The following is a 15,538-nucleotide window of genomic DNA, read 5'->3' as shown; positions in this document are numbered from 1 at the left end:
ACACGGAAGGGCTGAGAAGGGAAGGCGCGCCAGTTGAATTCTAGAATGCAAAATTGACTGGAATAGATTGCAGATGCCATGTCACATTTGAAGAGCCCCTTCAAATGCTGCGATCGATATTGATCTTATTGACGTACCTGTACATCATTGGACGGGAACCCCTTTCAAGACATGACAAATAAGTACTTCAGAGGTCGTGAAAGCGTTAATGCATTGCTACTTGTTGTTAAAGTACAGTATATATCTTTGTTTATTGTTTCCTAATCTCAGGAGTGTTATTAAGCAATGGGGAGAGATGTACACAGCTACGCCGGTTTTCTCTTTCTACCCTGAGAAATTTTGGAATGGGTAAGAGAAGCATTGAAGAACGAATACAAGAGGAAGTTCATTACATAACGGAAGAAATTGAGAAGAAGGGAAGTGAGTAAACAAAAGTGGAGGAGGAGAAGAGAGGCTGAAGCATGACTTACATTTATCAATTTTGGATTCTGGAGTGATCTGATATCATTTTATAAAAATACTCCATATAAAATCTAATACGTTATATCACATTTTGGTTTATAATATACTGTACGTTTCTTCATCATTTATCTGGAACATTACAGAGCTTTTCCCAAGAATATACATTGATGGCCTATCCATCACTGTGCTATCTGTGGGTGTCCTAACTGCGGAACCCCAACTATTCAGGAGAACATTGAGATTGAATTGCAGTACCAGGTACAGCCTGTGTGTAAGAGTAAGATATGAGAAGAAATCTAAATGATCTCCAATTAGAGACACCAATTTCACGGAAAACAAACTGGTAACCAAATATCAAAGCTAGAATACATATCACAAGAACTGGGTAGCTATACATAGACATCTCATGAGTGCTGGTGGTCATTTCAGGTCTCACATCTCTCGAGATGTCTAGCCAACAGCAAAGATAAAGAATGACACATCTGTGTTAGGTCATTGATTCAACAGATATGAACATCTTCTTGCAGGCTCCCAGTTTGACCCAACAGATTTCCTGACCTTGTTTGTCTCCAATATTATCTGCTTTATTGTGTTTGGAGAACATTTTGACTATGAAGATGTCAAATTCATGACCATTCTCAACCTACTAAAAGAAATGTTCGTAGTTATGTCTTCTAATTGGGGAATGGTAAGTTTCAACATTTTTCTTAACTCTTGATAAACTCTTTGTTGAACTAATTTCCTGTAGAAGGGATTGCTAAATAATCAAATATCAACTGCTGTATCTATTATATGGTGCTTAATGACCCTCTTGTTTACTACTTTTCAGCTTCTTAATGTCTTCCCTAAGTTTATTAGTCTTCTTCCCGGACCCCACCAAAAGATATTTACAAATTTGGAGAAGCTAAAACATTTTGTTGCAGAGTCCCTGGAAGATCACAAAGCGACTCTTGACCCAAATTGTCCACGGGATTTAATTGACTGCTTTCTAATAAAGATGGAGGAGGTGACGTATAAAACTTTATATAAAGATTTTCATAAAAAATGAAATACCGGTAGTCTACCCTAAGTGCATAATTATTAGGCAATTTGAATTTTGATAGCATTGCAGTTTAATGAAAAATATTTAAACTATCGTTCAATCCAATATTTAGAGAATATCTGTGTGTGCAGAATTATTATGGAACTAAATGAAAAACGCAAATGTTCCCATCTGAATTATTTTTATCTGTTAAAGGAAGAATAATAACTAAACAACTCAATGTACAGTAACACATTTCTGACATTTGCAAAAGAAAACATCAGTGACCAATATTCTTTTCAATAAGGCTGGTTTCACATTTGCGTGTTTTGACGCTGCGTTTTGCTCAAAAAAAAGCATGCGTTTTTTTCCTATACTTAACATTAAAAATGAATGCTTTTTTTGCATGCGTTTTGTCTCGTTTTGCCGCCACATGCGTCTTTTGTATGCATGCGCTGTGTTGTAGAAATGCAACATGTAGTAATTTTTAGCTGCGTTTTTTGGCGGCAAAAAAATGTAGTGCTCTCTATGTAAACGCATGCGTTTTTAAGCACATGCGTTTGGTTGCGTTAAAAACGCATGCGTTTTTATTAAAAAAACAAGAAAACACACTAATAAGCCACCCCACACCATAAAATTGATAAAGGGATCCTACCCCTAACCCTACCCCTAACCCTACCCCTAACCCTACCCCTAACCCTAACCCTACCTCTAACCCTAACCCTAGGGATCCTAACCCTAACCCTAACCCTGGTCACAGAAGGTGCAAAAAGTGTCAGAGAACCTCCAAAAGCAGATGAGTGGAAGCATGTGACCAAAAGAAGCAAGAAGACCATGGAGAAATCACCAACCACACAACTGAAGAACCGATATCAAATCTTTGTAGAGGATGAAGATGGCACACCTAAGAATGAAGCAATACCAGCAAGCAAAAAAGAAAAGGGCACACAGCAACAAGTGACAGCAAAAAGTACAGCCAAGAAGCAACGAAGAGTGGTGGTGGTGGGAGACTCACTACTGAGAGGCACCGAAGCAGCCATCTGCAGACCGGACATAACTGCAAGAGAAGTATGCTGCCTTCCAGGTGCGATGATCAAGGATGTGACCGATAGGATACCAAAGCTCTTCAGCTCCAAGGACGTCCACCCATTTCTTCTGATACATGTTGGCACCAATGACACGGCAAGGAAGGACCTACCGACAATCTGCAAGAACTTTGAAGAGTTGGGGAAGAAAGTAAAGGAACTGGATGCACAGGTAGTTTTTTCTTCTATCCTTCCAGTAGACGGGCATGGCACCAGGAGATGGAACAGGATCCTTGATGCAAACAACTGGCTAAGACGATGGTGCAGACAACAAGGATTTGGATTCCTGGACCACGGTGTGAATTACTGGTATGATGGACTCCTCGCCAGAGACGGACTACACCTCAACAAACCTGGGAAACACACATTCGCCAGAAGACTCGCTACACTCATCAGGAGGGCGTTAAACTAGAAGAAGAGGGGGCGGGAAGAAAAACATTAGACTCGAACAAAGACGACCCAGGAAAACATACTCAGAAGGGAGGTAAGAACATTTCTAAAACAATCCACAGTGAGGAGATTGGAACAAAACAAAATCCTCTAAACTGCATGCTCGCAAACGCCAGAAGCCTGACAAACAAGATGGAAGAACTAGAAGCAGAAATATCTACAGGTAACTTTGACATAGTGGGAATAACCGAGACATGGTTAGATGAAAGCTATGACTGGGCAGTTAACTTACAGGGTTACAGTCTGTTTAGAAAGGATCGTAAAAATCGGAGAGGAGGAGGGGTTTGTCTCTATGTAAAGTCTTGTCTAAAGTCCACTTTAAGGGAGGATATTAGCGAAGGGAATGAGGATGTCGAGTCCATATGGGTTGAAATTCATGGAGGGAAAAATGGTAACAAAATTCTCATTGGGGTCTGTTACAAACCCCCAAATATAACAGAAAGCATGGAAAGTCTACTTCTAAAGCAGATAGATGAAGCTGCAACCCATAATGAGGTCCTGGTTATGGGGGACTTTAACTACCCGGATATTAACTGGGAAACAGAAACCTGTGAAACCCATAAAGGCAACAGGTTTCTGCTAATAACCAAGAAAAATTATCTTTCACAATTGGTGCAGAATCCAACCAGAGGAGCAGCACTTTTAGACCTAATACTATCTAATAGACCTGACAGAATAACAAATCTGCAGGTGGTTGGGCATTTGGGAAATAGCGACCACAATATTGTACAGTTTCACCTGTCTTTCACTAGGGGGACTTGTCAGGGAGTCACAAAAACATTGAACTTTAGGAAGGCAAAGTTTGACCAGCTTAGAGATGCCCTTAATCTGGTAGACTGGGACAATATCCTCAGAAATGAGAATACAGATAATAAATGGGAAATGTTTAAGAACATCCTAAATAGGCAGTGTAAGCGGTTTATACCTTGTGGGAATAAAAGGACTAGAAATAGGAAAAACCCAATGTGGCTAAACAAAGAAGTAAGACAGGCAATTAACAGTAAAAAGAAAGCATTTGCACTACTAAAGCAGGATGGCACCATTGAAGCTCTAAAAAACTATAGGGAGAAAAATACTTTATCTAAAAAACTAATTAAAGCTGCCAAAAAGGAAACAGAGAAGCACATTGCTAAGGAGAGTAAAACTAATCCCAAACTGTTCTTCAACTATATCAATAGTAAAAGAATAAAAACTGAAAATGTAGGCCCCTTAAAAAATAGTGAGGAAAGAATGGTTGTAGATGACGAGGAAAAAGCTAACATATTAAACACCTTCTTCTCCACGGTATTCACGGTGGAAAATGAAATGCTAGGTGAAATCCCAAGAAACAATGAAAACCCTATGTTAAGGGTCACCAATCTAACCCAAGAAGAGGTGCGAAACCGGCTAAATAAGATTAAAATAGATAAATCTCCGGGTCCGGATGGCATACACCCACGAGTACTAAGAGAACTAAGTAATGTAATAGATAAACCATTATTTCTTATTTTTAGTGACTCTATAGCGACAGGGTCTGTTCCGCAGGACTGGCGCATAGCAAATGTGGTGCCAATATTCAAAAAGGGCTCTAAAAGTGAACCTGGAAATTATAGGCCAGTAAGTCTAACCTCTATTGTTGGTAAAATATTTGAAGGGTTTCTGAGGGATGTTATTCTGGATTATCTCAATGAGAATAACTGTTTAACTCCATATCAGCATGGGTTTATGAGAAATCGCTCCTGTCAAACCAATCTAATCAGTTTTTATGAAGAGGTAAGCTATAGACTGGACCACGGTGAGTCATTGGACGTGGTATATCTCGATTTTTCCAAAGCGTTTGATACCGTGCCGCACAAGAGGTTGGTACACAAAATGAGAATGCTTGGTCTGGGGGAAAATGTGTGTAAATGGGTTAGTAACTGGCTTAGTGATAGAAAGCAGAGGGTGGTTATAAATGGTATAGTCTCTAACTGGGTCGCTGTGACCAGTGGGGTACCGCAGGGGTCAGTATTGGGACCTGTTCTCTTCAACATATTCATTAATGATCTGGTAGAAGGTTTACACAGTAAAATATCGATATTTGCAGATGATACAAAACTATGTAAAGCAGTTAATACAAGAGAAGATAGTATTCTGCTACAGATGGATCTGGATAAGTTGGAAACTTGGGCTGAAAGGTGGCAGATGAGGTTTAACAATGATAAATGTAAGGTTATACACATGGGAAGAGGGAATCAATATCACCATTACACACTGAACGGGAAACCACTGGGTAAATCTGACAGGGAGAAGGACTTGGGGATCCTAGTTAATAATAAACTTACCTGGAGCAGCCAGTGCCAGGCAGCAGCTGCCAAGGCAAACAGGATCATGGGGTGCATTAAAAGAGGTCTGGATACACATGATGAGAGCATTATACTGCCTCTGTACAAATCCCTAGTTAGACCGCACATGGAGTACTGTGTCCAGTTTTGGGCACCGGTGCTCAGGAAGGATATAATGGAACTAGAGAGAGTACAAAGGAGGGCAACAAAATTAATAAAGGGGATGGGAGAACTACAATACCCAGATAGATTAGCGAAATTAGGATTATTTAGTCTAGAAAAAAGACGACTGAGGGGCGATCTAATAACCATGTATAAGTATATAAGGGGACAATACAAATATCTCGCTGAGGATCTGTTTATACCAAGGAAGGTGACGGGCACAAGGGGGCATTCTTTGCGTCTGGAGGAGAGAAGGTTTTTCCACCAACATAGAAGAGGATTCTTTACTGTTAGGGCAGTGAGAATCTGGAATTGCTTGCCTGAGGAGGTGGTGATGGCGAACTCAGTCGAGGGGTTCAAGAGAGGCCTGGATGTCTTCCTGGAGCAGAACAATATTGTATCATACAATTATTAGGTTCTGTAGAAGGACGTAGATCTGGGTATTTATTATGATGGAATATAGGCTGAACTGGATGGACAAATGTCTTTTTTCGGCCTTACTAACTATGTTACTATGTTACTATGTTAAAGGGATCCTAACCCTAACCCTAGGGATCCTAACCATAACACTAACCCTAAGGGTTAGGGTTAGGGTTATGGTTAGGATCCCTAGTGATAGGGTTAGGGTTAGGGGTAGGGTTAGGGTTAGGGTTAGGATCCCTAGGGTTAGGGTTAGGGTTAGGGGTAGGGTTAGGGTTAGGGGTAGGGTTAGGATCCCTAGGGTTACTAGGGATCCAAACCCTAACCCTAACCCTAGCTATTTTTGTTAATAGTGAGTTTTCTTGTTGATTTTCTTCTCATCATGCATTTAAAAAATGCAAACGCATGAAAAAACGCATGTAAACGCGTCAAAACGCCGCATTTGTATTAAAACATGCAAAAACGCATGCGTCAAAAAACGCAGCGTTTAAACGTGTTTACATGTGTTTTTTCACCAAATGTGTTTGCGTTTAAAACGCTGCGTTTTTAAACGGAAATGTGAACCAGCCTAACAGTCATAAACTTTCCATCCATGGAGTTTGTCAATTTCTTAATCTGTTGATTTGTTAGTTTTTTGGGCTACACCAACCATAATAATCTCTCAAGCACTGTGAATGTTTTGCTTCACCATAAATCTCCCATTTAAGAAGGAGCCACAAGTTCTCAATAGGGTTTAGATCAGGTGAGGAAGGGGCCGTGTCTTTAAAGACTATTAACAACTATTTAATCTTTAACCCCTTCGCGACATGCGCCGTACTAGTACTGCGCTGCCGGCACTGCATTAGTGCCAGCAGCAGTACTAGTACGGCGCACCGATCACCGCGGTCTCGCGCTGAGCGCCGCGGTGATCGGGTGCGGGGGTCAGCTGTATATGACAGCTGACACCCCGCAGCAATGCCCACGATCAGCGCTATCGCCGATCGCGGGCATTTAACCCCTCTGATGCCGCTGTCAGTAGTGACAGCGGCATAGAGGGGGATCGCGCAGGGACGGGGGCTCCCTGCGCTCTCCCACCGGAGCAACGCAATGAGATCGCGTTGCTCCGGTGACCCGGAAGGAGTCCCGGGATCCAAGATGGCCGCCGGACTCCTTCCGGGTCATGAAGTGACCTGGCTAGCCGGCGCCTGCTGAGAGCAGACGCTGGAAAGCCAGCTAAACTGCATGTCAGATCGTTGATCTGACAGTGTGCTATGCACAGTGTCAGATCAACGATCTGATCTAATACAGAGATGTCCCACCCTGGGACAATGTTAGAAAGTTAAAAAAAAAAAAAATAGAATGTGTAAAAAAATAAAAAAAAATCCCCCCCCCCAAAAAAAACATTTCCCAATAAATCCATTTATTTATGTAAAAAAAAAAAAAAAACCAATAAATGTACACATATTTGGTATCGCCGCGTCCGTAACGACCCGCTCTATAAAATTGTCCCACTAGTTAACCCCTTCAGTGAACACCGCAAAAGAAAAAAAAAAAACAAGGCAAAAAACAACGCTTTTTATCATACAGGCGAACAAAAAGTGGAATAACACGCGATAAAAACGACGGATATAAATAACCATGGTACCGCTGAAAACGTCATCTTGTCCCGCAAAAAAAAAGCCGCTATACAGCATCATCAGCAGAAAAATAAAAAAGTTATAGCTCTCAGAATAATGCGATGCAAAAACAATTTTTTTTTATATAAAATAGTTTTTATTGTGTAAAAGCGCCAAAACATAAAAAAAATTACATAAATGAGGTATCGCTGTAATCGTACTGACCCGAAGAATAAAACTGCTTTATCCATTTTACCACACGTGGAACGGTATAAACGCCCCCCCTAAAAGAAATTCAGGAATTGCTGGTTTTTGTTCATTCCGCCTCCCAAAAATCGGAATAAAAAGCGATCAAAAAATGTCATCTGCCCGAAAATGTTACCAATAAAAACGTCAACTCGTCCCGCAAAAAACAAGACCTCATATGACTCTGTGGGCCAAAATATGGATAAATTATAGCTCTCAAAATGTGGTGATGCAAAAACTATTTTTTGCAATAAAAAGCGTCTTTTAGTGTGTGACAGCTGCCAATCATAAAAATCCGCCAAAAAAACGCTATAAAAGTAAATCAAACCCCCCTTCATCACCCGCTTAGTTAGGGAAAAATAATAAAATGTAAAAAAATGTATTTATTTCCATTTTCCCATTAGTGCTAGGGTTAGGGCTAGGGTTAGGGCTAGGGCTAGGGTTAGGGCTAGGGTTAGGGCTAGGGTTAGGGCTAGGGTTAGGGCTAGGGCTAGGGTTAGGGTTAGGGCTAGGGTTAGGGTTGGGGTTAGGGTTTCAGTTATAATTGGGGGTTTCCACTGTTTAGGCACATCAGGGGCTCTCCAAACGCGACATGGCGTCCGATCTCAATTCCAGCCAATTCTGCTTTGAAAAAGTAAAACAGGGCTCCTTCCCTTCCGAGTTCTCCTGTGTGCCCAAACAGTGGTTCCCCCCAAGATATGGGGTATCAGCGTTCTCAGGACAAGTTGGACAACAACTTTTGGGGTCCAATTTGTCCTGTTACCCTTGGGAAAATAAAAACATAGGGGATAAAATATCATTTTCGTGGAAAAAAAAATATTTTTTATTTTCACAGCTCTGCGTTATAAACTGTAGTGAAACACTTGTTGGTTCAAAGCTCTCACAACACATCTAGATAAGTTCCTTTGGGGGTCTAGTTTCCAATATGGGGTCACTTGTGGGGGGTTTCTACTGTTTAGGTACATCAGGGGCTCTGCAAATGCAACATGACGCCTGCAGACCAATCCATCTAAGTCTGCATTTCAAATGGCGCTCCTTCCCTTCCGAGCTCTGCCGTGCACCCAAACAGTGGTTCCCCCCAACATATGGGGTATCAGCGTTCTCAGGACAAGTTGGACAAAAACTTTTGGGGTCCAATTTGTCCTGTTACCCTTGGGAAAATAAAAACATAGGGGATAAAATATCATTTTCGTGGAAAAAAAAATATTTTTTATTTTCACGGCTCTGCGTTATAAACTGTAGTGAAACACTTGTTGGTTCAAAGCTCTCACAACACATCTAGATAAGTTCCTTGGGGGGTCTAGTTTCCAATATGGGGTCACTTGTGGTGGGTTTCTACTGTTTAGGTACATCAGGGGCTCTGCAAATGCAACATGACGCCTGCAGACCAATCCATCTAAGTCTGCATTTCAAATGGCGCTCCTTCCCTTTCGAGCTCTGCCGTGCACCCAAACAGTGGTTCCCCCAACATATGGGGTATCAGCGTTCTCAGGACAAGTTGGACAACAACTTTTGGGGTCCAATTTGTCCTGTTACCCTTGGGAAAATAAAAACATAGGGGATAAAATATCATTTTCGTGGAAAAAAAATATTTTTTATTTTCACGGCTCTGCGTTATAAACTGTAGTGAAACACTTGTTGGTTCAAAGCTCTCACAACACATCTAGATAAGTTCCTTGGGGGGTCTAGTTTCCAATATGGGGTCACTTGTGGGGGGTTTCTACTGTTTAGGTACATCAGGGGCTCTGCAAATGCAACATGACGCCTGCAGACCAATCCATCTAAGTCTGCATTTCAAATGACGCTCCTTCCCTTCCGAGCTCTGCCGTGCACCCAAACAGTGGTTCCCCCCAACATATGGGGTATCAGTGTTCTCAGGACAAGTTGGACAACAACTTTTGGGGTCCAATTTGTTCTGTTACCCTTGGGAAAACAAAAACATAGGGGATAAAATATTATTTTCGTGGAAAAAAAAATATTTTTTATTTTCACGGCTCTGCGTTATAAACTGTAGTGAAACACTTGTTGGTTCAAAGCTCTCACAACACATCTAGATAAGTTCCTTGGGGGGTCTAGTTTCCAATATGGGGTCACTTGTGGTGGGTTTCTACTGTTTAGGTACATCAGGGGCTCTGCAAATGCAACATGACACCTGCAGTCCATTCCATCTAAGTCTGCATTTCAAACGGTGCTCCTTCCCTTCCGAGCTCTGCCATGCACTCAAACGGTGGTTCCCCCCCACATGTGGGGTATCAGCGTACTCAGGACAAATTGGACAATAACATTTGTGGTCCAATTTCTCCTGTTACCATTGGGAAAAAAAAATTGTGGGCTAAAACATCATTTTGTGGAAAGAAATAATGATTTTTTAATTTTCACAATGCTACATTCTAAACTTTAGTGAAACAATTGGGGGTTAAAAGTGCTCACCACACATCTAGATAAGTTCCTTAGGGGGTCTTCTTTCCAAAATGGGGTCACTTGTGGGGGGTTTCCACTGTTAAGGCACGTCAGGGGCTCTCCAAATGCGACATGGCGTCCGATCTCAATTCCAGCCAATTTTGCATTGAAAAGTCAAATGGCACTCCTTCCCTTCCGAGCTCTGCCATGCGCTCAAACAGTGGTTTATCCCCATATATGAAGTATCAACGTACTCAGGACAAATTGCACAACAACTTTTGGGGTCCAGTTTATCCTTTTACCCTTGGGAAAATAAAACATTTGGGGCAAAAAGATCATTTTTTGTGAAAATTAATAAAAAAATTTTTTTTACGGCTCTACATTATAAACTTCTATGAAGCACTTGGAGGTTCAAAGTGCTCACCACACATCTAGATTAGTTCCTTAGGGGGTCTACTTTCCAAAATGGTGTCACTTGTGGGGGTTTCCACTGTTTAGGCACATCAGGGGCTCTCCAATCGTGACATGGGCTCCGATCTCAATTCCAGCAAATCTTGCATTGAAAAGTCAAATGGCGCTCCTTCCCTTCCGAGCTCTGCCATGTGCCCAAACAGTGGTTTACCCCCACATATGGGGTATCGGCGTACTCAGGACAAATTGTACAACGAATTTTGTGGTCCAATTTCTCCTGTTACCCTTGGTAAAATGAAATAAATTGGACCTGAAGTAAAAATTTTGTGAAAAAAAAGTTAAATGTTCAATTTTTTTAAACATTCAAAAAATTCCTGTGAAGCACCTGAAGGGTTAATAAACTTTTTGAATGTGGTTTTGAGTACCTTGAGGGGTGCAGTTTTTAGAATGGTGTCACTTTTGGGCATTTTCTGTCATATAGACCCCTCAAAGTCACTTCAAGTGTGAGGTGGTCCGTAAAAAAATGGTTTTGCAAATTTTGTTGCAAAAATGAGAAATCGCTGGTCAACTTTTAACCCTTATAACGTCCTAACAAAAAAAAGTTATGTTTCCAAAATTGTGCTGATGTAAAGCAGACATGTGGGAAATGTTGTTTATTAACTATATTATGTGATATAACTCTCTAATTTAAGGGCATAAAAACTAAGAGTTTGAAAATTGCTAAATTTTCATAATTTCCGACAAATTTTTGTTTTTTTCACAAATAAATGCAAGTCATATCGAAGAAGTTTTACCACTATCATGAAGTACAATATGTCACGAGAAAACAGTGTCAGAATCACCAGGATCCGTTGAAGCGTTTCAGAGTTATGACCTCATAAAGTGACAGTGGTCAGAATTGTAAAAATTGGCCCTGTCACTTAGGTGAAAACAGGCTTTGGGGTGAAGGGGTTAAAGCACCACTCTGTTTTTTTTTTTATTTCAGCATTGGAGTGGTGCTATTAATTTTAGGCCTCTGCATTTACTCTTATACTTACCATTCACCATCTTCTGCTGTTATCGGTGCCACTCTGGTCAGTCTCCAGCAGTTTGTGACCTGGTTTATTGTTTGAGTTTCTGCTTGAGCGAGCCAGAGGTGACTTTTCAATATAAGTCTATGAGAACATCGTTCTGGCTCTTATACACTCACGTAGAGAGCTTGGATAAAATTAGACAGCGTCCAATCCAGAGTGTTCTATCAAACAATAGAGTTTTATTTCGCCATCATGCAAATACAAAGTATTGACCTATTTCAGGTCTTTATCAAGCACTTGATATAGACCTTCAATAGGTCGAAATGTTGTATGTGCATGACGGTGAAATAGAACTCTATTCTTTGTTTGAACACCTTCGATTGGACGCTGTCAACTTTTATTCTGGTTAATGATTTCCATGTGGGTTCCTTGGAGCATTTGGACATGCATCCAGACATTGAGTGCTGTTATCTCGTTGTTCATTGATAGCTTGTTGTGACCATTACTTTTTGATTTACGGTCAATCATAAATTGTGGTCACAAGGTGACAGCACGGGATAGGAGGGGCTCTGGAAACAACTGAAGGCGGCGGCTGGTGAGTATAATACCAGGATCAGGGAACTTACATTAGTAGCGGCACTCCAGTGTTAAAATAAAATAAAAAAATCGCTAGTGATGCTTCCAGGTCTTTACTGGCAGCCGATCAATGGAGACTTTGATGCTGTGATGACGCTTTGTCCTGCATAAAAATGATGGTTTCCTTGAAAGTCGCAGACTTTTCCCTGTACCACAGCTTGAAAAAAGTGTCTTCAATAAACTGGTAGTAGGTTTGGTAGTAGATTATGATTCCATCTTCAAGCCAAAAAGGTCCAACTTGCTCCTCTTTAATAATACTACAGCATTCCTACCTACCAGTGCAGGTTAGCACCCTAAAAATGATATTTGGCACCCCCGCTCCACAGCAGCTCACCCTCATTTGTCCTATAGGCCGTATGCTAATTAATCTGTAGGGAACCTAGACTAGACAATAATAAACTAGGCTACAGGTGGGGAAGGAATGAAGGACACCACATGATATATCAAGGCGAATGACTTATCGTCAAGATGCATGATAATACACATTGCTTCTATTCCTCTGCCTCAGGCAGATATATCTTGTGATGTCCTGCATTACTTCCACACTTGTAGCCTAGTTGCTTAGGTTTGCAACCTCCGCTTGTAAGTAGGGATGTTGTAGCGGATACATAGGTCGTCCTAGGCCTTGTGTGGTAGTACCTGGAACCTCACTCATGGAACTAATCTAGTCCACTTGTCCTTTCTGCGATTGTGAAATTTTTCCCCACATACTTTGGAGTATTTTAGGAAGAGACACAGGGAGTGGCCTTCTATCGGAGTCTTTTGACTGTTTAAGAATTTGGTTTATCAAACCAGAAATCCATTTATCTATATTTGAGACTATGTTATTGTCTATTTCAATTGTATACTGAGGGTTTCTTTAGATGTTTTTTAGATTATTTGTTAAACGTTTGTTTTAAGGGTTATACGTCTACCTTATAGCTACTTATACCTCTATTCATCCCTGTTTACTATTTGCAATAAAGCCCCCGTCACACAAAGCGAGATCGCTAGCGAGATCGCTGCTGAGTCACAAGTTTTGTGACGCAACAGCGACCTCAGTAGCGATCTCGCTATGGGTGACACGTAGCAGCGACCAGGCCCCTGCTGTGAGATCGCTGGCCGTGTCGGAATGGCCTGGACCTTTTTTTGATCGTTGAGGTCCCGCTGGGTAGCACACATCGCTGTGTTTGACACCTTACCAACGACCTCGTTGACAGGACGTCCCTCATTGAGGTCTGAATCGTCATGAAATAGCTGCCATGTGACATCGTTGTACAGGTCGCTACAGGTCGCCGCATCGCTGCTGCGTCGTTGGGGAGATCTCACTGTTTGACATCTCACCAGCGACCACATAACGACACAGCAACGATCCCTGACAGGTCGTATCGTTGTCGGGATCGCTTTAGCGTCGCTAAGTGTGACGGGGCATTAAGACCTTTGAGGGTTCTGTGATCTTAGCAATTTCAGGAGACTGGTAACAATGTTTGACTTGAAATGCAAATAGCCTCTTTAGAGTGGAAGAGGACTTGAAGTCAAGTGCCAGATATTGGAAGTGACAATCATAAAATCAATATAGACTCTTTAACGAGCCTTGCCACGTGACTTGGTATAAAAGCCCAACCAGAATCTCAATTTACAGACCTGTGCTTCGGGGTATTGCCCCTCGTCAGTGCAAAGTATGAGATCACATTTGGCTGTATAAGGTGTTTAAAACTAGGGTTTAAGAGGTAATATTTTTCCTTGTGGAGAGTGACATGCCTAGCATGTCAATGTAGGGAGATTTATAAGCCATGCATGCTCCTTTGGGAAATTAATTATGCAAATGGACCCTTCAGAGAGGAATAGGACATGAACTCTAGTGCCACCTATTGGCGGTAACAATCCTAGAAGTGAATAGAGTTATTGTACTGACCATGCAGAGTCAGTTGAATCTCTTATGGGCTCATTTTGCGTGAGGAATCAAGCTGCTTAAAAATTCTGAGCACAGTATAGTTTCCATAGTATCTACAAAGCCAATTATAAAATTATCCAACCACATTGTCTATACCAGAAAATTACAAATATTCTGTGACTTTGCAGGAGAAGACCAATGCGAAAACCGAATTTCATTTTGACAATTTATTTGGCACGGTCATCGACCTCTTTTTTGCTGGCATAGAAACGTTAAGCAGAACGTTGCAGTATGGTTTACTCTACCTGCTCAAATATCCAGACGTGGAAAGTAAGTGCGTCTTAGCATATTAACAGAGGGTTTAGGACTTACTAGTCATAAATGCTGTGTCCAGGTTAATCTACTATATAATTGTCTAAGGGTCACTTCCGTCTTTCTGTCTTTCTGTCTGTCCTCCTTTCTGTCACAGATATTCATTGGTCACGGCCTCTGTCTGTCATGGAACTCCAAGTCGCTGATTGGTCGCGGCAAAACAGCCATGACCAATCAGCGACGGGCACAGTCTGGAAGAAAATGGCCGCTCCTTACTCAGTTACTGCCCTGCGCCCGCATACTCCCCTCCAGTCACCGCTCACACAGGGTTAATGCCGGCGGTAAGGGACCGCGTTATGCCGCAGGTAACGCACTCCGTAACCGCTGCTATTAACCCTGTGTGTCCCCAACTTTTTACTATTGATGCTGTCTATGCGGCATCAATAGTAAAAAATGTAATGTTAAAAATAATAAATAAACAAAAAACCTGCTATTCTCACTCTCCGTAGTCTGCCGAGCCGCTCGCGCCTGTCGCCATCTTCCATTCCTGGCGATGCATTGCGAAATTACCCAGTAGACTTAGCAGTCTTGCGAGACTGCTAAGTCATCTGGGTAATTTCGCAATGCATCCTGGGAACGGAAGATGGCAACAGCCGCGCGCGTATCGCCGGAGCTTCGGTGGATCCCATGGGGTGAGTATATAACTATTTTTTATTTTAATTATTTTTTTAACAGGGAAATGGTGCCCACACTGCTGTATAGTATGTGGGCTATGTTAGATACCACGTGGCTGCTATATACTACATAGGCAGTGTTATATACTATGTGGGCTGTGTGATATACTCTGTGGGCTGTGCAATATATTACGTGGCCACAGTTAAATACTGCGTGGGCAGTGTTATACACTACGTGGCTGCTATATACTGCATGGGCTGTGCCATATATTACGTGGCTAGTGTTATATACTGCGTGGCCTGTGTTATATACTACGTCGCCTGTGTTATATACTGTGTGGCTGCTATATACTGTGTGGGCTGTTATATAGTACGTGGCTGTGTTATATACTGCATGGCCACTGTTATGTATTGCGTGGCCTGTATTAATGCATCGGGTATTCTACAATATGTATGTATATAGCAGCCACATAGT

The 15,538-nt window shown here is 41.6% G+C and overlaps 1 protein-coding gene across 1 annotated transcript; it reads left to right on the top strand.

Moving 5' to 3' along the window:
• The first annotated feature begins 266 nt into the window (after window positions 1-266).
• On the top strand, window positions 267-14,570 carry LOC138655158 (cytochrome P450 2C8-like). Its single transcript, XM_069743564.1, has 4 exons — window positions 267-420; window positions 990-1,150; window positions 1,292-1,468; window positions 14,266-14,570. The coding sequence occupies exons 1-4, from the start codon at window positions 345-347 to the stop codon at window positions 14,428-14,430; spliced, it is 579 nt and encodes a 192-aa protein (XP_069599665.1). The 5' UTR covers window positions 267-344; the 3' UTR covers window positions 14,431-14,570.
• Window positions 14,571-15,538: the final 968 nt, after the last annotated feature.

This window comes from Ranitomeya imitator, unplaced genomic scaffold, assembly GCF_032444005.1.
Source record: "Ranitomeya imitator isolate aRanImi1 unplaced genomic scaffold, aRanImi1.pri SCAFFOLD_1671, whole genome shotgun sequence".
Lineage (NCBI taxonomy): Eukaryota > Metazoa > Chordata > Amphibia > Anura > Dendrobatidae > Ranitomeya > Ranitomeya imitator.
Note: the sequence above shows the minus strand (reverse complement) of the source record. Positions and strands in the feature narration are given on the sequence as shown.